General features: G+C 37.2%; 1 protein-coding gene across 2 annotated transcripts in view; it reads right to left on the bottom strand.

Moving 5' to 3' along the window:
* The window catches only part of LOC150087841 (spectrin alpha chain-like), a 455,664-nt gene that overhangs the window by 178,941 nt on the left and 255,673 nt on the right, over window positions 1–21,050 (bottom strand). Inside the window, exons 28-30 of one of the 2 annotated variants that reach the window (XM_090369231.1) lie at window positions 16,934–17,115; window positions 13,023–13,122; window positions 12,450–12,491 (exon numbers count right to left, since the gene is read on the bottom strand). In XM_090369231.1, the coding sequence (XP_090225357.1) occupies window positions 12,450–12,491; window positions 13,023–13,122; window positions 16,934–17,115 (324 nt within the window). The remainder of the gene's footprint in view (window positions 1–12,449; window positions 12,492–13,022; window positions 13,123–16,933; window positions 17,116–21,050) is intronic. The other variant, XM_090369232.1, reaches the window with a different exon arrangement.

Below are 21,050 nucleotides of genomic sequence, written 5' to 3'. Positions count from 1 at the left end.
AGATATAAGCTGATCTATATCAAAGTCACAAAGAAGGTTAGGCAGGCAAAGGCAGATTACGAGAAATCTTTGGCAAAGGATGCAAAGAAACACAGCAAAGAGTTCTTTACTTACATAAACTCTATAAGGAAGGGGATGAATCAGATTGGTCCACTGGATATCGATGATTCAACTGTTGATGATCCTGCTCAGTTAGCTAACAAACTAAATGAGTATTTTGCATCTACATTCACACATGAGGAGTTATTCAGGGAGGGGAATGCTAGAGGTGAAATAAACTCTGGCAGTGAGCTAGATGATTTTGTAATAACTGAGAGCAAAGTGGAGGAGAAATTGTTGAAGATAAACATAAGAAAGGGACTTGGGGTTGATGGGATCTATCCAGTTATTTTAAAGGAGGCAGCAAAGGAAGTAAGCAAATCCTTAGCCATAACTATGAGAGCTTCCTTGGACTCAGGGGAGGTACCCATGGACTGGAGATGTGCAAATGTGACCCCAATTCACAAAGGAGGATCAAAGGGCGACAAAAGTAATTACAGACCTGTTAGTTTAACTTCTGTTCCAGGGAAATTAATGGAGGCACTGGTTAAAGAAGTACTGCAGGATCTAGACAAGACTTCAGTTTTAGCTTAGACACAGCATGGTTTTGTTAAGGGGAAGTCTTGTCTGACCAATTTGATTGGATACTATGACATGGTTACCAAGGAACTGGATGCAGGGAATAACTTTGATATCACATATTTGGATCTTAGAAAAGGTTTTGATACTGTTTCACACGGAAGACTGCTGCACAAATTGGAGCAGGGCGGCATTGGAGGCAAATTGCTGCTATGGATAAAGGGATGGTTGAGTGGGAGAAGACAGAGAGTGGTAATCAATGGACACTGCTCTTCGTGGAATACTGTTATTAGTGGAGTCCCTCGGGTCTCGGTGTTGGGTCCATTGTTGTTTTATGTATTTATTAAGGATATTGATGATGGTATATCAGGCTTAATGTCCAAGTTTGCAGACGATACGAAGGTTGGCAGGGTTCTTAATGACACTAATGACAGTAAGCCACTGCAACAAGATCTAGAAAAGTTGAGCAGATGGGCTGAGAGGTGGCAACTGAAGTTTAACATTAACAAATGTAAAGTACTGCATATGGGAAGCAGTAACCCCAGAGTAATGTATCAACTGTATGGTACTACACTAACAGTGGTAAAAAATTAAAACAACCTGGGGGTAATTGTGCAGGCAGATATGAAGTTTTCTGAGCAGTCCAAGTGTAGCTCATGGTGTCTTGTCAATGATATACAGGAATTTTCTAACAGGGATAAGGAGGTGATTATCCCCTTGTATAAGGCAATGGTCAGGCTACACCTTCAGTACTGTACACAGGTCTGGAGGCCTCATTTTAGTAAGGATGTAGAGCTGCTGGAGTAGGTGCAGTGTAGGGCAACAAGAGTAGTGATTGGAACAAAGGGTTGCTCTTACTAAGAAAGGCTTAAGTTTTGCAAATTACAGTTTCTGGAGACTACTCACCTATGAGGTGATCTGATTGAGGTGTATAAAACCTTGAATGGTTTGAGCATGCTCAATACTGATGGGATTCTTCCTCTTGATCAGAATAATTGCCTGAGAGGGCATAAATTCAAATTGGGGAAATACAGTTGTGCGGAAGTTTGCCTTTAGCCAGCGTGTGGTTGAATGCTGGAACAAACTTCCATCTGTCGTTGTAGAAGTTGATAGTTTAAACAGATTCACGGCAGAACTAGACAAACATTTGGAGCAAGTGGATGGGTGAAATTAGAAAATTTGGGTGTTTTTTTTTTTTGGCTGATGCTATATAAGCTTGCTTTCTTGCATCATGTGCCTTTACTAATGCTAATATAAATTTTATATTCCTTCCTTAAACAGGTTAATAAATCTGTTCAGAAAAGATTAAAAGAAATTTTTTTCCTTTCGTTATTGAATTTATCTATATACAGGGTGATTCACTACCAGTGCGATAAACTTGCAGGAGGTGTAGGGGGCACAAAGACGAATCGGAATCACATAGCATTTCAGGGTCCGAAATGCCTTCGTCATGCGGTAGAGGACGTTGAACGGGAGGTCGCGTGAACAGCGATCTCGCTGGAAGTCAGCATTTGCGAACCGGTTCCTGAGACAGTAGGATGGACGAGTATTCAAACGTTGAACTGGCCGACATGCACCTCGCGTATGGAGCTGCGGACTGTAATGGGCGCACCGTTCTGCGCTTATACCAGGAATGTTTCCCGCACAGGCGTGCTCCTCATCATACGATTTTAATCATATGATGAGAAGGTTACGTGAGACTGGTTGTTTCACGAGAGGTACCATGAATCGAGAGTGAACAATGAGGACGCCAGACAATGAGGAGAATGTCCTTCGTCTTGTAGAAGGTAATCCATGTACGAGTACTCGAGCGATAGGCCAACGATTGGGTAATTCCTAATCCACTGTATGGAGGATACTGTCAACAAACCAAATGAGTTCATACCCTCTGCAATGCATCCAATCATTGAAGCTTGCGGATTATCCACTCCGGAGGACTTTTGTTACTTGGTTTCTTCAACAGAAACGGTCCGCAAATGCTGACTTCCAGCAGGATCGCTGTTCATGCAACCTCCCGTTCAACGTCCTCTACCGCATGACGAAGGCATTTCGGACCCTGCAATGCTATGTGATTCCGATTCGTCTTTGTGCCCCCTACACCTCCTGCAAATTTGTCACACTGGTAGTGAATCACCCTGTATAGTGGCTAAACAAGTATTGCAGGATCACCTTAACAGGAATGGAATCATACGGAAATCGTAGCATTGGTCTGTTAAAAGGGGAAATCTGTTTAGCCAATTTGATTACCTACTATAATGCAGTAACAAAGAAACTGGATGCAAATAATAATTTTGATTGCATATTTAGATTTTGATAATGCTTTTGACACTGTTATATGTGAAAGACTGCCATACAAATTGTAGCAGTGTGGCTTTAGGGGCAAGTCACCGCTATGGATAAAGGAATGACTGAGTGGCAGAAGAGAGGGCAATTATAAATGGCACTGCTCTACTTGGACTAACATTATCAGTAGACTCCTTCAGGGTTCAGTGGTGTTTGTTTGTTATTTGGTTTTTAGGAGCATTAGCAACTAAGGCCATATTGCTCCGGGGATATGCGGTGGTCATTCCCTGACCTTTCCGCATCCTCCGTATTTGGTGGTCACGGGCTCAAACCCCAGTCTAATCACGAAGCGTGTGCTACGCACTGTTGCTCCTGCCCACCTGGCTACAGAGGTGCCAGGGTTCACTGCTGGGCCTCTTACTGTTTACAGTATTCATTAACAATATTGATAAAGGCATATCAAGCTTATTTTATGGTTTGTAGATGACACAAAGGTTGAGAGAGTAGTTAATGGTCGGAATTGATACATACCAGTGCAGCAAGACCAGATAAATTAGTCTGAAAAGCACCAATTGAGGTTTAAATTGGTAAATGCAAGGGAGGATGGACATAAAAAAGGAACCTGGGGCAGATGGAATCTATCCAATTATATTAAGGGAGGCAGGCAAAGGAGGTAAGCAAACCCTTAGCCATAATTATGAGCACATCCTTGGATTCAAGAGAGGTCCCTATGGACTGGAGAAGTGTGAATATATCTCCAATTCATAAAGGAGGATCAAAAGGTGACATGCGTAATTACAGACCTGTTAGCTTAAAATCTGTTCCCGGGAAAATAATGGAATCACCAGTTAAAGAAGTAATGTAACACCATCTGGACAGGAATGCAATTACACTGCAGTCACAGCATGGATTTGTTAAGGGCAGTCTTGTATAACCAATCTGACAGGTTACTATGATGCAATCACCAGGGAACAGAATGCAAACAATAATTCTGATATTGTATACTTGGATTTCAGGAATGCTTTTGATGCTGTTGCACATAAAAGACTGCTGTGAAAATTGGAGAAATGTGGCATCAAGGGCAAGTTACTGCTATGGGTAAAAGGATGGTTAAGTGGAAGAAGAAAGAGAGTGGCCATTGCTCTTCTGGCGCCTCCGTAGCCAGGTGGGCAGGAGCAGCAGTGCGTAGCACATGCTTCTTGATTAGACTGGGGTTTGAGCCCGTCACCACCAAATACAGAGAATGCGGAAAGGTCAGGGAATGACCACCGCATATCCTGGAGCAATATGACCTTAGTTGCTAATGCTCCTAAAAACCAAACAACAACAACAACCATTGCTCTTCATGGACTAATGTTATTAGTGGAGTTCCCCAGGGTACAGTGCTGGGCCCATTGTTGTTTTCAATATTTATCAATGATATTGATGAAGGTATATCAGGCTTAATGTCTAAGTTTGCAAATGATACAAAGATTGGCAGTGTGTTCAACAATAGTCATCAGAATGAGCCACTGCAATACAATGTAGGAAAATTGGGTCAACAGACTGAGAAATGGCATTTTAAGTTTAACACTGACAAATGCAAGGTGCTGCATATAGGTAACAGTAACCCCAGAGTAACTTCTCAACTGTGTGGTACTACACCCAAGGTAGTGAAGGACAAAAAAGACCTTGGAGTAATAGTGCAGTCAAACATGAAATTCTCTGAGCAGTGCAGACATGTTGCCAGGACAGTTCCTATGGTTTTGTCAGTGATATGTACAGAAACTTTGCTAGCAGGGATAAGGAGGTGATTATTCCTTTGTATAAGGCCATGATTAGGCCACATCTTGAGTACTGTATACAGTACTCAAGAGGCAGCATCAAGATACAGTACTCAAAGTGTGGAGATCTGTTGGAACAGGTGCAGAGGAGGGCAACCAGACTGGTGAAGAAAACAAAAGGGTTTTCTTAGCTAAAAAGGCTTCAGTTATGCAAATTGCAGCATCTCGAGACTAGGCACCCACAGAAAGGTGTTTAAAGCCTTAAATAGGCTGAATGTGAATGGCATTCTTGCACTTGCTGAGACTACTCACATGAGAGAACATAAATTTAAATTGAGGAAGGATGGTTGCAGGATAAGTGTGCAGAAGTTTGACTTCAGCCAGTGGGTGGGTGATCGTTGGAACAGGCTTCCATCTGTTGTCATAAAAGTGGATGGTTTGAATAAAGTACAGTGACTGGTAGCCACAAATAAGATGGTCACAGACCAAATTTAACACTGTTCATTTGGGATTCATGTTACTGGAGAATACCCAAGCCAGAACTTCAGTTGACCTTGATGCTTTGCATGAAGCATCAGAGACTTCATAATTACTTCCTAGCAAATCAAATGCTAATGGAAGCACAGCACATCAACGCTGACTTGAATAAGTTCTGCACAAATAAAACCTATAGGAAAAAGTCTTAGCAGCTTGCTCAAATCACAGAAGCCAATAAGAACAAGCTTGTGCTCTCCTTCACACCATTGGCTAAGCACTCTTGTGCTACGACAAAACTCATTTGCTATGTGCGGGGCGAAGTCTCACCATACTCACCAATCTTTAAACAAGAGTGCATCAATGTATCTCCATGGTGAAGGTATGAGTGCCATTCATGTATATTATTGTAAATTTAATCTTACATGGTGCAGCACGTAAATACAGTTAATACTGGATTATGTAAAGAATCATAATAATGTGTTACATTTTTTTTATTTTACTTTTTATATCATTGTGTACACAGTTAATTATTTAATTCTGATGTGAGCCCCTGGCCAGGATGGAACAGTTGCAATTTTACTTATTTATCTATATTGTATTCATCTAGTTGCAATATATGTTTGCTTTCTTGCATCATTTGCCACTACTACTACACTACCACTTCTGGTTCAAGGGTTCCTTCTGTCATAACCAGGCACCTCCGTAGCCAGGTGGGCAGGAGCAGCAGTGCGTAGCACACGCTTCTTGATTAGACCCGGGTTCGAGCCCATGACCACCAAATATGGAGGATGCAGAAAGGTCAGGGAATGACCACCACATATCCCCGGAGTAATATGGCCTTAGTTGCTAATGCTCCTAAAAACCAAATAACAACAACAACTGTCATAAACAGAAGTAGATATCTCTGGGGCACTTCAGCAATCAGCTTATGAAAATCCAAAAAGACTTATTTCAAAAACAGAAAGACTTAATTCTAACCATTGAAAAAAAAAATGAAGTTTCTCTATGTGATAGAGGAACCAGTAGAGACTGAAATGTAATGCCAATTACATTCTGTAACATAAGTTGTGTGAATAGAATAGTTTACCGCACCGTGTGGTGATGGCATTGTACTCTTTTACTTAAGAAATATTTATTCCACAACATGCTTTCATTAATTAAAACCTGAATTCTATAGTTTAATTTTAGTTTTCACTTCATAATTGTATTCCTATATTTATTCTAATGCTGTCACCTGAATTATATTTGCAACATTTATATTTGCAACAATTATATATGCAACAATATTTACTATTTTATTAAAAATTAATCAATTATAGTTTAATCAGTTATAGTACACTCACCTTTTAGAGATTTTACTGTCACCAAATAATTTAACTCCAATTACTCAAGGTGTTTCCCAAAAGTTCCAAGGCTGATTTTTTTCCACAAAATTTCTTTCATGAAGCCGACTCAGTTCCCTACTTCCATGAATATTTTTGCATGTTTATTCCTGTAATGGCATTTGCAGCATATTTTCATGTTGACACCTTCACATTGGTTTCTTTTGATCAGTATTAGTGTAGTGTTGCACAGATCAGATAAACAGTGAGTAAACATTAAATTTTGTTTAAAACTGGGCAAAAGTTGCTGAAGATGACAGTTGGTGCTTCCAATGTGAAGCATCAAGAAGCAACTGAGTCAAGAGTGGAGGAAGCCCTATTGACTCCAGGGAAAAATGTCTGTACTCAGAAGTCAAAAGAGAAATTAATGAAAAGAAGTCTGTGCATAAGGAGTTTGTCACTGCAGGTGTAACTGCTGATCAAGATTTTTCAACAATTTTCTCTAGTTCTTATTCATGAGTATTTTGCATCTACATTCACACATTAAGGGAGGAAAATGCTAGAAGTTTATCAAATTGTAACAGGGTGCTTAATGATTTTGTAATAATTGAGAGCAGAGTAGAGGAGAAATTGTTGAAGTTAAACATAAGAAAGGCACCTGGAGAGGATGGGATCTATCCAATAATATTAAAGAAGGCAGCAAAGGAACTAAGCAAACCCTTAGCCATAATTATGAGAGTGTCCTTGAACTCAGGAGAAGTCCCCACGGATGGAGATATGGAAATGTATCCCCAATTCACAAAGGGGGATCGAAGGGTGACGCGAATAATTACAGACCAGTTAGTTTAACATCTGTTCTGGGTAAAATAATGGAGTCTGGTTAAAGATGCATTGCAGGATCATCTAGACAAGACTACAGCAATAATTCAGACACAGCATGGGTTTGTTAAGAGAAAGTCATGTCTGACAAATTTGACTGGATTCTATAATGTGGTTCAAAGGAACTGGATGCAAAAAATAATTTTGATATCATATACTTGTATTTCAGGAAAGCTTTTGATACTGTTGCACATGGAAGACTACTGTACAAATTGGAGCAGAATAGTATTAAGGGTAAGTTGCTACATTGGATAAGAGGGTGATCGGGTGGGAGAAGACAGAGAGTGGTAATCAATGAACACTGCTCTTTGTGGATTAATGTTATTAGTGGGGTCCCACTGTTGTTTTGTATATTTATTAATGATATTAATGAAGGTATATCCGGTTTAATGTCCAAGTTTGCAGATGATACAAATGTTGGCAGGGTTGTTAATGACAGTAATGGAAGTGTGCTACTGCAACAGGATCTGGAAAATTTGGGCAGATGGGCTGAGAAGTGACAACTGAAGTTTAACATTGACAAATGCAAAGTACTACATATGGGTAGAAGTAACACCAGAGGAATGTACCAACTGTGTGGTACTACACTTAGGGTGGTAGAAAATGAAAAAGGCTTGGGAGTAATTCTGCAGTCAGATATGAAGTTTTCTGAGCAATGCAGACAGGCTGCAAGAGCAGGTCTTGGGATCTTGTCAATGATATACAGGAATTTTGCTAGCAGGGAAAAGGAGGTGATTCTCCCCTTGTATAAGATAATGGTCAGGCCACGTCTTGAGTACTGCGTACAGGTTTGGAGGCCTCATTTTAGGAAGGATGCAGAGTTGCTAGAACGAGTACAGAGAAGGTCAACAAGACTGGTGAAGGGAACAAGGGAGTGCTCTTATGAAGAAAAGCTTAAGTTCTGCAAATTGCACTGGCTGGAGACTAGGCACATGCAAGGTGATCTGATTGAGGTGTATAAGGCCTTGAATGGGTTGAGCACCCTGAATTCTGATGGGATTCTTCCGTTTGCTCAGATTACAAACCTAAGGGGGCATAAATTCAAATTGAGGAAAGACAGCTGTAGAATAGATGTGCGGAAATTTGCCTTTAGCCAGCAGGTGGTTAATTGCTGGAACAAACTCCACAAATCAAAGTATATGATATCAAAATTATTTTTTGCATCCAGTTGCTTTGTGATCACACTGTAGTATCCAATTAAATTGGTCAGACAAGACTTTCCCTTTACAAACCAATGCTGTGTCTGAACTATTACTGCAGTCTTATCTAGATGATCCTGCATTGCTTCTTTAACCAGTGACTCCATTATTTTCCCCGGAACACAAGTTAAACTAAGAGGTCTATAGTCACTTGTGTCACCTTTTGAACCCCCTTTGTGAACTGGTGATACATTTGTACACCTCCAGTCCATGGGGACCTCCCCTGAGTCCAAGGAAGCTCTCATAATTATGGCTAAGGGTTTGCTTATTTCCTTTTCTGCCTCCTTCATTATAACTGGATACATTCCATCTGCCCCACGTGCCTTTTTTATGTTTAACTTCAGCAATTTCTTCTCCACTTTGCTCTCAGCTATTACAAAATCACTTATCTCTCTTTTACAGTTTGATAAACTTCTGGCATACCCATCATTGAATAACTCCTCACATGTGAATGTAGATGCAAAATACTCATTCAGTTTATCAGCTACTTGAGCAGGATCATCAATAGTCGAACCATATATGTTAAGTGGACCAATCTGATTAATCCCCTTCCTTCTAGAGTTTACATAAGTAAAGAACTCTTTGCTATTTTTCTTTACATCCTTTGTCAAAGGTTTCTCATAATCTGCCTTTGCCAGCCTAACCTCCTTTGTGACTTGATTACAGACTAGCTTATATCTGCTGTAGGCTTCTGTGTCGCCTGATAACTTATATGCATCCCATGCATTTTTCTTCTCTGCCATGAGCCTCATTAATTCATCTGACATCCATTTATGCCTGACAGTATTTCTTAGTCAGTATGAAAAGCCTAGTAGCCTCGGTTTGAGCCCGTCACCACCAAATACGGCGGATGCGGAAAGGTCAGGGAATGACCACCGCATATTCCTGGAGCAATATGGCCTTAGTTGCTAATGCTCCTAAAAACCAAATAACAACAAAAACCTAGTAGCCTCCAAGATTAAGTTCCTGAAGGCTTCCCATTTAGAATTCACCATTGGTAACATCATCAATATAATGTAACAATATCAATAACAATCATCAATATATATAATGTAACAATATAACAACTGATGTTATCATCATCAGTTGTTAACATTATGAATATAAATAGTCTGAAGGTAATATATGATCAGCTTCAATGAGAATACTATAATGATTCTGTTTCTAATTGAGGATGGTCATATACTACCTTCAGACTTGAAATCAGAATAATAAGTTTGGTTCAGAAACATTATCTATTTAAAAAAACTAATAATTTAGTAAATTCTAAGTGCTGCATGTAGGGAACATTCTTCAAATTTAGAACTCAATAAACAAAAATTTTCGCATACTTTCGTGTAGATTTTAGCATAATTTCTTAACATTTTATAAGTATAGAAGATAAGCAAAATAAGTGGATAAGACCTTTTTACTGTAAATATGCCATCTAGTTCTCTGACATCATGTCTCAACTTACCGATGACTTAGCACACTTACTTCTTTGAGATACTACAGCAGACATTTGAAATAACGGCACCTTCAGAGATTCAAGGTGCTGTTATTTCAATTTTTCTGTTATCTAGAAAGTTTTATTTTTAATGTATTTAATGCAGAAATAATGAGGCCAAATAAGAAATAGAGAGATTAAGAATGTGATTTTATTAACTGCACATAAAAAACATAAACATGTTGACGATCCAATGTTATATTCTGTATTACCCATTCTATTTTCTTTATTATATCAAGTTTAGTCTGCACGGTAGCACAGTGGTATCATCACTGGGCTCCCCACATGGAGTGGAAAAGGCCAGGTTTGAAATCTGTCGATGACACAAGGAACTTTTATGGGCCTTTTTCACTCCGTGGCTGAGTTAGTCAGTCTCAGGCTTAGATAGAAATGTTTCCCTCCCCCCCCCATAAACTGGGGTTTTTTGTCCAGCAAAACAGGCAAATCAAGTAGTGAACACACAATTTACAGACACAATACACATGGGTATATGAATTAACATTCTGGGTGACCCTAATGTAATAGTTTGGATTATATGAAGTTTGTCACTAAGCTTTAATGCTGTTCTTATTTTCTTCTCAATATGAGGTTTATTAACTTTAGGAGCCATAGTGAGGGGTTCTTAATTAAAAATAAAACAGCGATATAATCTGTGATATCAGTACAAAATTCACTTTGAAAATGGCCAACGTAAACAAATACAGTAATCACGTGACTTGCCGTTTTGTTTTTTAGGCACTGCAAGACATCTGCACTGTATGCATACATCCAATCTCGACTGATGTTATTTCGAATGTGTGGTTATTTGAGGTGCTGTTATTTCAATAGTCTACTGTACATAAAAATAAATACACTAAACAAAAAGAAATGGGCAGACAAACTGCAACAAAAAAAAAAAAAAATTTTATGCTATACACCACTGAGGAACAACTGGCAACAGACAGAATCGCTCCAGCCCCCAAAGCAATTCTATAAAGAGTGTGGAAGTTTTACTAAATTCTAAATAGATTGCACATTCATTACATTTAAATATATACATTTTTTGTTGGTACTTCTCATTAATTTAGTTTCTAGTCATCATAATGAGAAAAAGCAGCTTATGAGCATACATAAGCTGCTTTTTCACATTTATATAATAAATGTGAAATATTTCTTATTTCTTAAAGTACAAGCAAATACTAAACTACTGCTAAAATAAACTGCTTTCAAGAATAAAAACGCTATGGTACAGAATTTCAGTTATTACAGCAAATTTAAAACCATCTTATTCCTATTTACTTTTAAAACTGAAAGAAAGCATAAGAAAGTTTCTATTACATAAAAAACTAATTAAACTGAATCTATAAAACAGACTGTATGATAAGTTTATCTGAAGTGATTTAATATTCTTACCTTTTGAGGAAAAATAATCAGTGATCCATCACAATCAATCATCATAATTTTCAGAATATAGCAAAGATTATTAAGTGTTTTGAAATTTAAAACAATACATTAATTACATTATTCAGCAAACCTGCTTGATTAGCTGGTTAGTAACCATATTCTTCATTATTATGCTTAATTAATCAAAATTATGAGCTTCAAAAAATAAGTAGCAATTTCATGCTATAGCAATAAAGCATTGGCACGCACTCAAAAACTGAATGAACTTTAATTTGAAAGGAAAAAATTGCAGTTAATCTAAATGAAAATGAAATAATAGAAAAGAGTATAAAAATTTAACAAAAGATAGAAAAAGAAATGTAAGCAAGAATTCAAATTAAGGTAATTTCAGTGTGTGAATGAAGTAAGCTGTCCAATATGACAGTTCTATTAGAGGGATAAAACAGGTAACTGAAAGTTCAACTAAGAAACTCATTCAAGTTTTAGCATAGTATTTGAACCTTCTTATCTGAAGCAAACCCTAGCACTAACTTATACTGAGAGCATGTTCAGAGCAATACATCATGCAGAGTAAGTGAAGAAATATGAATAAAATGATTCAACTAAACCAAAATATAAAAATTAAAATAAAAAAGCCATATGTTATAAGAAACTAGGCATCCAGAATCTTTAGAGTCCTAATTTTCAGACTTCTTGATGTTGGTCACATGCAAAAATTAAGTTACTTTTCAGTATCATATCAGTAAGTTACAAGAAGACTATTAGTTGCCTTCTGCCTCTATGAAAAACACCTAGTAATTTAGGATTCCTTGTGTCAGATTTTTTCACAATTTAATGGAATATAACTTTATACAATTTTAATTAGCAATGTAGCATTCTTCATTGCAGAAAATTATTAAAATAAGTGAATATGATGTTATCAAACGGCAGACTGCAATTAAAATCTTCGAATATATAAAAAAAAAAAAAAAAAGCAAGAAACCCAGAATTAGGAAAAGAAAAAGACAAATATGGAACACAGTTGTGATTCTGGAAGTACCTGTGGAATGCCATAGTGTGCATCTATCTCTGAGCGGTAGTTCTAAAAAAAGGAAACCACAACCAGAGAATCAATAGATATAAAAAGTACAAAAAAAAAAAAAAAAAAAAAAAATATATATATATATATAAATAACACATATATATCTATAAAAGTAGAAATAAAAGCTATGCTTATTATCGAAATGTTTAACTATATTTACATTTTTAAAAAAACTGTATCCCTTATTGTATCCTAACTGAAAATTGATGATACTTAATATAAGAATTCATTAAAAAAAAATATATATATATATTTTTAAAACTTTTTTATAGTTAATAAGCACAAAACTTTTGCAAAAATTTTGTTACAAAAGATAGAAGCACTCTACAAAATATTTCCTATTTTACAAAATATCATACAATAATCAAGATTGAATAAATTAACGGCAGCATAGGTATTACAGACAAATAAAAGAATCCTATTCAAAAATATTTATTAAATATTTGTTAATTAAAACATGAAAAATGCAAAAAACATTATTATATATATTATAGAAGAATATTATATATACTGATAAATACAAATATTAACCTGATGCCTTTCCAAGAGAGCCTCTGCACCAGTTACATCATTAGCAAGTTCATCAGATGATACCAGGCTCATCATGCTATTTATCCATGACATCAAATCTCTAAAGTAAAAGAAATTTGATATATATCACACTGAAACATCTGAAATCTGATATACATATATCACATATCTTATATTGTATATCACAGATGTGCCAAAAAAGTATGAAAAGTTTAATTTATAAGGCATATATGATGCTTTTTTTAATTATAAAAAAATTAATTATAAAATAAAGCATGTGCTGTTAAATATCTTGGCATAATATTGGATGAGAGACTGACTTTTCCCCCATGTTAAATACATAAGGGATAAAATTAAAATTTTATATTCTAAAATAAGAAGAATTGTAAGGATTGAGAGAGGTCTCTCAATCTTTTATATACTTGTATATTTGAACCAATTGTTAAATATGGAAGTGGAACTTTGGGCTTAAGGACCCAGAATAGCTTAATTAGACAGTATCTAACTTCTGCTCAGAGATTTGCTCTTCTGAAATTGACCTGAGCCTGCAGAACTGTTTCTAATGATGCTCTAATAGTTAATATCAGGAGGGATTACCTGCAGGTTTGTTAACAGTATGTAAATATTTAGTATATGCTGCAGCGAAAAACATTCCCACTGAGGTAGTGGGGATTGTAGCAAATCCAGATAGGACATGTTTATATAGTAAAACAGATGTGAAAGAGAAAAGAAGGAGATTTCAGAGTGAAATAGATCGAATATGGCAACAACGATAGAGTAGTTCTGACAAGGGGGGGGGGGTTACCTATGCCTTTCTGCCTGATGTTACGATAATGAGAAGATATGCTGGTTAGCTGGAGCTGGGTCTGCAGGCAAAAATGATTGTAACAGGGCATGAATTAAAGGAGAGATTAAATCAGTTGGGAATAGAAGGCAGTTGGGCAGATTAAATCAGTTGGCAGGCAGATAGAAGGCAGATTAAATCAGTTGGGAATAGGTCTGCAGGCAACAATGATTGTAACAGGGCATGAATTAAAGGAGAGATTAAATCAGTTGGCAGGCAGATAGAAGGCAGATTAAATCAGTTGGGAATAGGTCTGCGGGCAAAAATGATTGTAACAGGGCATGAATTAAAGGAGAGATTAAATCAGTTGGGAATAGAAGCCTCTGCTTTGTGTTCATGTGGACATAATGAGAGTGTAGAACATATAATGAAAGACTGTGTGAGATATGTTAAGTCTAGAACTCAAATGATAAATATGGGAAGTGAGGTATGGCAGCCAGAGGAGGTTTTTAGTTCAACTGAAAATTATACTGCTTTTAAACAATATGTAAGAGAGGTCTTTTTGATAAGAAGGTTGAATTGGCACATGAAAGATGTAAATGTATTTTAAACATTGCATGGTTATTTACAGATGATTTGATGTATATTGCGAGTTTTATCTTCTATAAAAAAGCTATGATTTTAAATTAAAAAATTTTATTATTTTAAGATAAGTGAGTTAGGAATTGGGGTTCATGAATGAGATGTGATAATGGCTGGAAGAGGCTGGGAGTGGTGGTGCACTGCTATAATCCAAGTGACTAGGAGGCCGAATTGTATATATGTTTCTAGTTGATTTTAAATGCTTGTTGCTAGATAGTAGTGATTCACCTTCCTGACGGTTAGGGGCAGAAACTCAGCCACTACGTTTAAAATATGAATATTTTTCAGTGCCAGGGCTAAGTAGGTCATACAAGCTAAAGTAAGAAAGTAGTTTATTTAAAGATTTTAACTAAGAGTCCCTAACGTGGATATGCCAAGAATGCAGATAACATTGGCATGAAGGATGAATGGAAAATGAAAATTAAAATACATAAACCACATATCTTATATTGTATATCACAAATGTGCCAAAAAGTATGAAAAGTTAAAAGTTTTAATTAAAAAAAAAAAAAAAACAACATATCCAGGCAACTCCCATATAACAGAGTATTCCTACAATATGGTTTCAGTCTAACACGATTGATAAATTGCGGCAATCCTCACACAAAAAGGTACTTATATAACATAGTTTCACTCTAACATGGTTAGAAAATTGGAGCAAACCTCACATAACACGGTATTTTTGAGCTTTTTTTTACAGAGGAAATCCCTGTTATATTGGATGTAATTTTTCAACATTTCCATTCTTTTTTGTGAATCCCTGCTGGTGACTCGCTAGTTGTTATGCAAAAAAAGATTATTGGTAAATCCCTGTATTTTATTTTGTTTGAAAATCCCCGTGTTAGGTTCTGTGCTATGAACTCGTGCTTGTTTGAGACTACAAAAAATTGACTTCGAAGCGTGCAGTTTATGACTTGTAAGGTTTTTGTAAGGTTATTTTGGCTTTTATTTGATCATTTGTAAATTTTTCTGGGTATGGATTACTAAACTTTGCTCTTAAGAACTATATTGGAATAATTTCTTTGTTGCGAATTAAATTCCAGCCCTAAATTATGCCTAAGGAAAGCAAAAAAGCACCCCTCAAAAGACATTTTTCAATTGTGGACTGCAATGTGGTCACAAAGGAACTGAATGTTGGAAATAATTTTGATGTCATATACTTGGATTTTGAGAAGGCTTTTGATACTGTTGCACAGGGAGGACTGCTGTAAAAATTTGAGAGGTATGGCTTTAAAGGTAAGTTGCTATAATGGATAGAGGGATGGTTGAGTGGAAGATGACAGAGAGTGGTAATCAATGGGCACTGTTCTTTGTGAACAAATGTTGTTAGTGGAGTTCCCCAGGGTTCGGTGCTAGGCCCATTGAGTTTGCAGATGATGCAAAGGTTAGCAGGGTTGTTAACGACCGTCTAGACAGTATACTGCTCCAGCTGGATCTCGATAAGTTGGGCAAATGGGCTAAGAGGTGACAACTGAAGTTTAACATTGACAAATGCAAAGTACTGCATATGGGTGTCAGTAACCCAGGAGAAATATACCAACTGTGTGGTACTACACTCAGGGAAGTGGAGAGTGAAAGGGACCTGGGGGTGATTGTGCAGTCAAATATGAAGTTTGTTGAGCAGTGCAGACAGGCTGCCAGGGCAGGTCATGGAGTCTTGTCAATGATATATAGGAATTTTGTTAGCAGAGACAGGGAGGTGATTATCCCATTGTACAAGGCAATGATCAGGCCACACCTAGAGTACTGTGTATAGGTCTGGAGGCCTCATTTTAGGAAGGATGTAGAATTGCCAAGTAGGCATCTGCGAGGTGATCTGATTGAGGTGTATAAGGGTTTGAATGGGTCAAGCAAGCTGAATGCTGATGGGATTCTTCCTCTTGCTCAGATTAAGAACCTGAGGGGGCACAGATTCAAATTGAGGAAAAACAGTTGTAGAATGGATGTGCGGAGGTTTTCTTTTAGCCAGCGGTGGTTGATTGGTGGAACAGACTTCCATCTTTTGTTGTGGAAGTTGATAGCCTAAATAAATTTAAGGCTGAGCTGGACAAGCATTTGGAACAAATGGATGGGTGAAGTGGGAGGGGGTTTTTTTTTTTTTTGGATGTTGCTGCATAAGCTTGCTTTCTTGCTTTGTATGCCTCTACTAATGCTAATGCTAATAAATCCAGTGAAAGTTGAACAGTTGGCATTTTGAATAGCCAACATTTTAACAGGTTGTGTTCTTCTGACACTTTCAGCATTTTGAACTTGTTGCTATTTGAACTGTCAGTGTTTTGAGTTGAGTGGTTTTTTGAATTGTTGGTATTTTGAACAGCTTGCATTTTGAATGTTCGCATTTTTACCTAGTCAGCATTTTGATTTTTGATTTTCAATATTTTGATTGTCACTTTGAACTAAACGCAATAGAGGCTGACATTTTATGTTATATTTTATGAATCATGCACATAGAAGAATCCACTATTTTATTGATACTATCACTCACCTATAATCAGCCAAAAAACGTTGGAGATCATAAGAATCCAGCAATTTCTCTTTATAAGCATTTGCTTTAGCTGATATCTGAGTCCAATCTTCATTAATCTCTTTTTGTTTTTCATAGATTGTGTCAGCAGCCTCTGGATGGGTTTGCATTAATCGATTGGCTGACTCATCAAGGTTATGAATCTAAATAAATACACAGCAAAAACTCAGTATAAAATCTAGAAATTTTTAAATTGTATATCCAAAGATTTAGATTATATTTGGACTAACAGTAACTAGACACAAATATTATAACTGAATAACTTGATATGTGTTATAATATTTTAATATTAACCTTCCTGTGGTTACACCTGACCATATATAAAATATAGCTGACTTCATGAAATATCTAATCAATAGAAATTTCATGAATTTTTAATAGACAAACAGTGACAAAAAATCACCTTGGAAACAATTTTAAGTTACTTCCAAATTAACAGAACTGTTTTGAGTGAAAGTAACAGCAAAATAGAAAAAAAAAAAAAGTGGAGGTCAGAATACAATTCTCCTCATGTGACTACCAAAGAGTACCTGCCGATCTTTTAGATATCATAAAACAGAAAACGTTTGATACAGATCTCTTTCAGTTGGTATGTGCCAAAATGTCAAAACAGCATTTCAGGATGTTTCTGTTTAATTCATAATAATAATAAATAATTAATGCATATCATATAACACTATTAAAATATTACACACATAAAGGCATGCAATTACGAAATTTAATAAATCATGTTTTAAAATTATTTGCTTTGTTTATATCGGGAGATCGAGAACGAGGATATCCTGTGCGGACGTACATTTTTGCCGCTCCTGGAACAGAGAAGTTTTTTCTGATTTATTTTCTGTTTTATTAGCTTAAATTGGCATATTAACTTATTTTCTAGAGTAGTTTTATATTCTTATTTACAATACTTAGATTAAAGTAACTTAGATAGAGATTTTGTAGGTATTACTTAGTATCAGAAAGGGTATCAAATCCACGTGTTTACCGTTCTTAAATAGCCGCCATTGTTACGCGATACAAAATATCTCGAAATAGACAGCATAAGCTTAATATAGTATAGTATAGTACATAATATTGTCAATTAATCAGATAATTAATCTTGTTGAACTTCATTGTCAATTAAATTGTACTTTTAACTATACATATAACGACTTGGGTTACGTAACATAAATAATTAGTAAAAAATAAAAAATTAATACTTAACTTGATACGGAAGTTATATAAAGGGATTTCGTAGGTAACACTAGATACTGAAACATAAATATAGCGTTATAACTGTGTTGAGATATAAGTTTAGGGTTTTAATTTTGTACTGAAATTGAAATTTTATTGAAATTAAATCGAAATCATGACTCTGACCAGAGCAGCAAAGCAAAAGGCTCAGGCTAATGGGAGTGCTGTGGCTCAGGGGAGAATTGAGGGGGGCAGTTGCCCTCTGAATCACAGCCTATTAAAATGCACTACTTGCTTGATGTTTGTGGAGCAGTCAGGTACGGGACATGATACTGCAATGGGGGATGTCTTTGTGTGTGCGCGATGCAAGGAGTGTAAGGAAATCAGGCGACAACTCAGCATTGTTATGGGCCTATATGAGAGCTTGAAGGACAGGGTGGATGCCCTCGAAGGATTAAAAGTGACGGGCCCATCAAGCTCTCAGCTGCCCACACCAATGCCAGAGCTTGCACTTGGTCATCACGCAACACAGCGGCAGCCCCCAAGGCAGAATGCGCTGGTCCCAAAGGAACTAGTAGTTGTTGGTGACTCTATTGTCAGGGAAATGGGAAACATGCTTTGTAAAAAGGATAGGTGGAACAGGACCAGGGTATGTCTGCCAGGGGCAAAGGTTGATGACGTTGTAGAGCAGATATCATCTTTTAAAGGCACAAAAGGTGATATAGTTGTATACGTTGGCACTAATGATATTAAGAATAGGAGACCGGCGGAATTACTTAACAAGTACAGGTCACTGTTGAAAAAAAGCCGTGAATTAGGGTTGAATTTGAAAGTGTCTGCAAATCTGCCCAGACACGATAGGAGGGAGTATATGATGAGAGCCCTGTCGATCAATTCAGCCCTGGAAGGATTGTGCAAGGCTCAAGGGGTAGAATTTTTTTCAGCCTGGTCTGTACTTGTTAACAGGAGAGACTGCTTCTACAGGGATGGGATACACTTAAATAGAAAGGGTGCAAGAATGTTTGCTGATGCTATCGAGGCAGTGTTAGGTGGGTCGGAAAACTGCTAGATTGGGGGGATACAAGGATTAATAGATTAACAGTAGCCACTGGCAGAGGTGAAAGTGATTCTTGCACTGCTTCTATTGGAATGAGCCGCAGCCTGGGAATCGTTGGGGTACAAATAAACACATAGGTTGTGTTAGGGTAGCTAAGAAAAAGAACGGGTGCATGTATACTTGCATGTACACCAATGCTAAGAGTTTAGTAAATAAATTTGATGAATTTGAGGTATTGCTCAAAACATCAAAGGCAGATATTGTTGGGATTTCAGAGACGTGGTGTCACACAGATATAAGGAATGCAGAACTGGAATTTGGGGAGTACGATGTCTACAGAAAGGATAGACAGGATAGGAAGGGAGGAGAGGTTATGCTATTAGTTAAGAAATACATAAAATCCAAGGAAGTGAAGCCAGTCGACATTGCTGGACAGTGCAGTGTCGAGTCAGTTTGGTGTGAAATAAGCATTGGAAGATCAAAATTGAGAGTAGGAGTGTGCTATAGGCCTAATGACTCTGATGAGTATAATAAGAAACTGTACGGGGAGATAGAGTGGGCCAGTAAATCAGAGAGTCTTATAATGGGAGATTTTAATTTCCCAGATATTGACTGGAATTTGGGGGCTGGTCACTCACACACTAGCAAGGCTTTTGTGGATTTATTGGATGATTCTTTTCTACATCAGCATGTTCATGAGGTAAATAGAGGGAGTAATACTCTTGATTTGATTATCAGTAGTGATTCTTCAGGCATTAAGAACCTGCAGGTAAATGAACCACTAGGTGGCAGTGATCACAGTGTGCTGAAGTGGGATTTACTCAAAGAGGTAACTACCATTAGGGGTAAAGGGAAGGGTTATTGCTTTCTTAAAGGCGACTATGATGGACTGAGACAGTATTTAAATTCTATACAGTGGGACCAACTGATGATGTTACCAACAACAAATTCAAAATGGGAAGCATTCAAAGAACTTATCTTGGAAGCTACTAGGCTTTACATACCAACTAAGAAATATTGTTCAAGGTTTAGGCCTAAGTGGATGTCAGATGAACTAATGAGACATATGGCAGAGAAGAAAAATTCATGGGATACATACAAATTTACACGTGACACAGAAGCCTATGATAGATACAAGTTGATCTGTAGCCAAGTTCCAAACGAGGTTAGGCAGGCGAAGGCAGATTACGAGAAAGCTTTGGCAAGGGATGCAAAGAAAAACAGCAAAGAGTTCTTTACTTATGTGAACTCTAGAAGGAAGGGGATGAATCAGATTGGTCCACTTGATATTGATGGGTCAACTGTTGATGATCCTGCTCAGGTAGCTAACAAACTGAATGAATATTTTGCATCGACATTCACACAGGAGGAGTTATTCAGTGAGGGGAATGCCAGAGGTGTATTCAACTCTAGCAGTAAGCTAGAGAATCTTGTAATAACTGAGAGTAAAGTGGAGGAGAAATTGTTGAAGATAAATACAAGAAAGGCACCTGGGGTGGATGGGATCTATCCAGTTATATTAAAGGAGGCAGCAAAGGAAGTAAGCAAACCCTTAGCCATAATTATGAGAGCTTCCTTGGACTCAGGGAAAGTACCCATGGACTGGAGATGTGCAAATGTGACCCCAATTCACAACGGAGGATCAAAGGGCGACACAAGTAATTATAGACCTGTTAGTTTAACTTCTGTTCCAGGAAAATTAATGGAGGCACTGGTTAAAGGAGCACTGCAGGATCATCTAGACAAGACTTTAGTTATAGCTCAGACACAGCATGGTTTTGTTAAGGGGAAGTCTTGCCTGACCAATTTGATTGGATACTATGATGCAGTCACAAAAGAACTGGA

This window comes from Mastigoproctus giganteus, chromosome 3 (assembly GCF_048544385.1).
Source record: "Mastigoproctus giganteus isolate SK-2022 chromosome 3, ASM4854438v1, whole genome shotgun sequence".
NCBI classification, from domain to species: domain Eukaryota; kingdom Metazoa; phylum Arthropoda; class Arachnida; order Uropygi; family Thelyphonidae; genus Mastigoproctus; species Mastigoproctus giganteus.
Note: the sequence above shows the minus strand (reverse complement) of the source record. Positions and strands in the feature narration are given on the sequence as shown.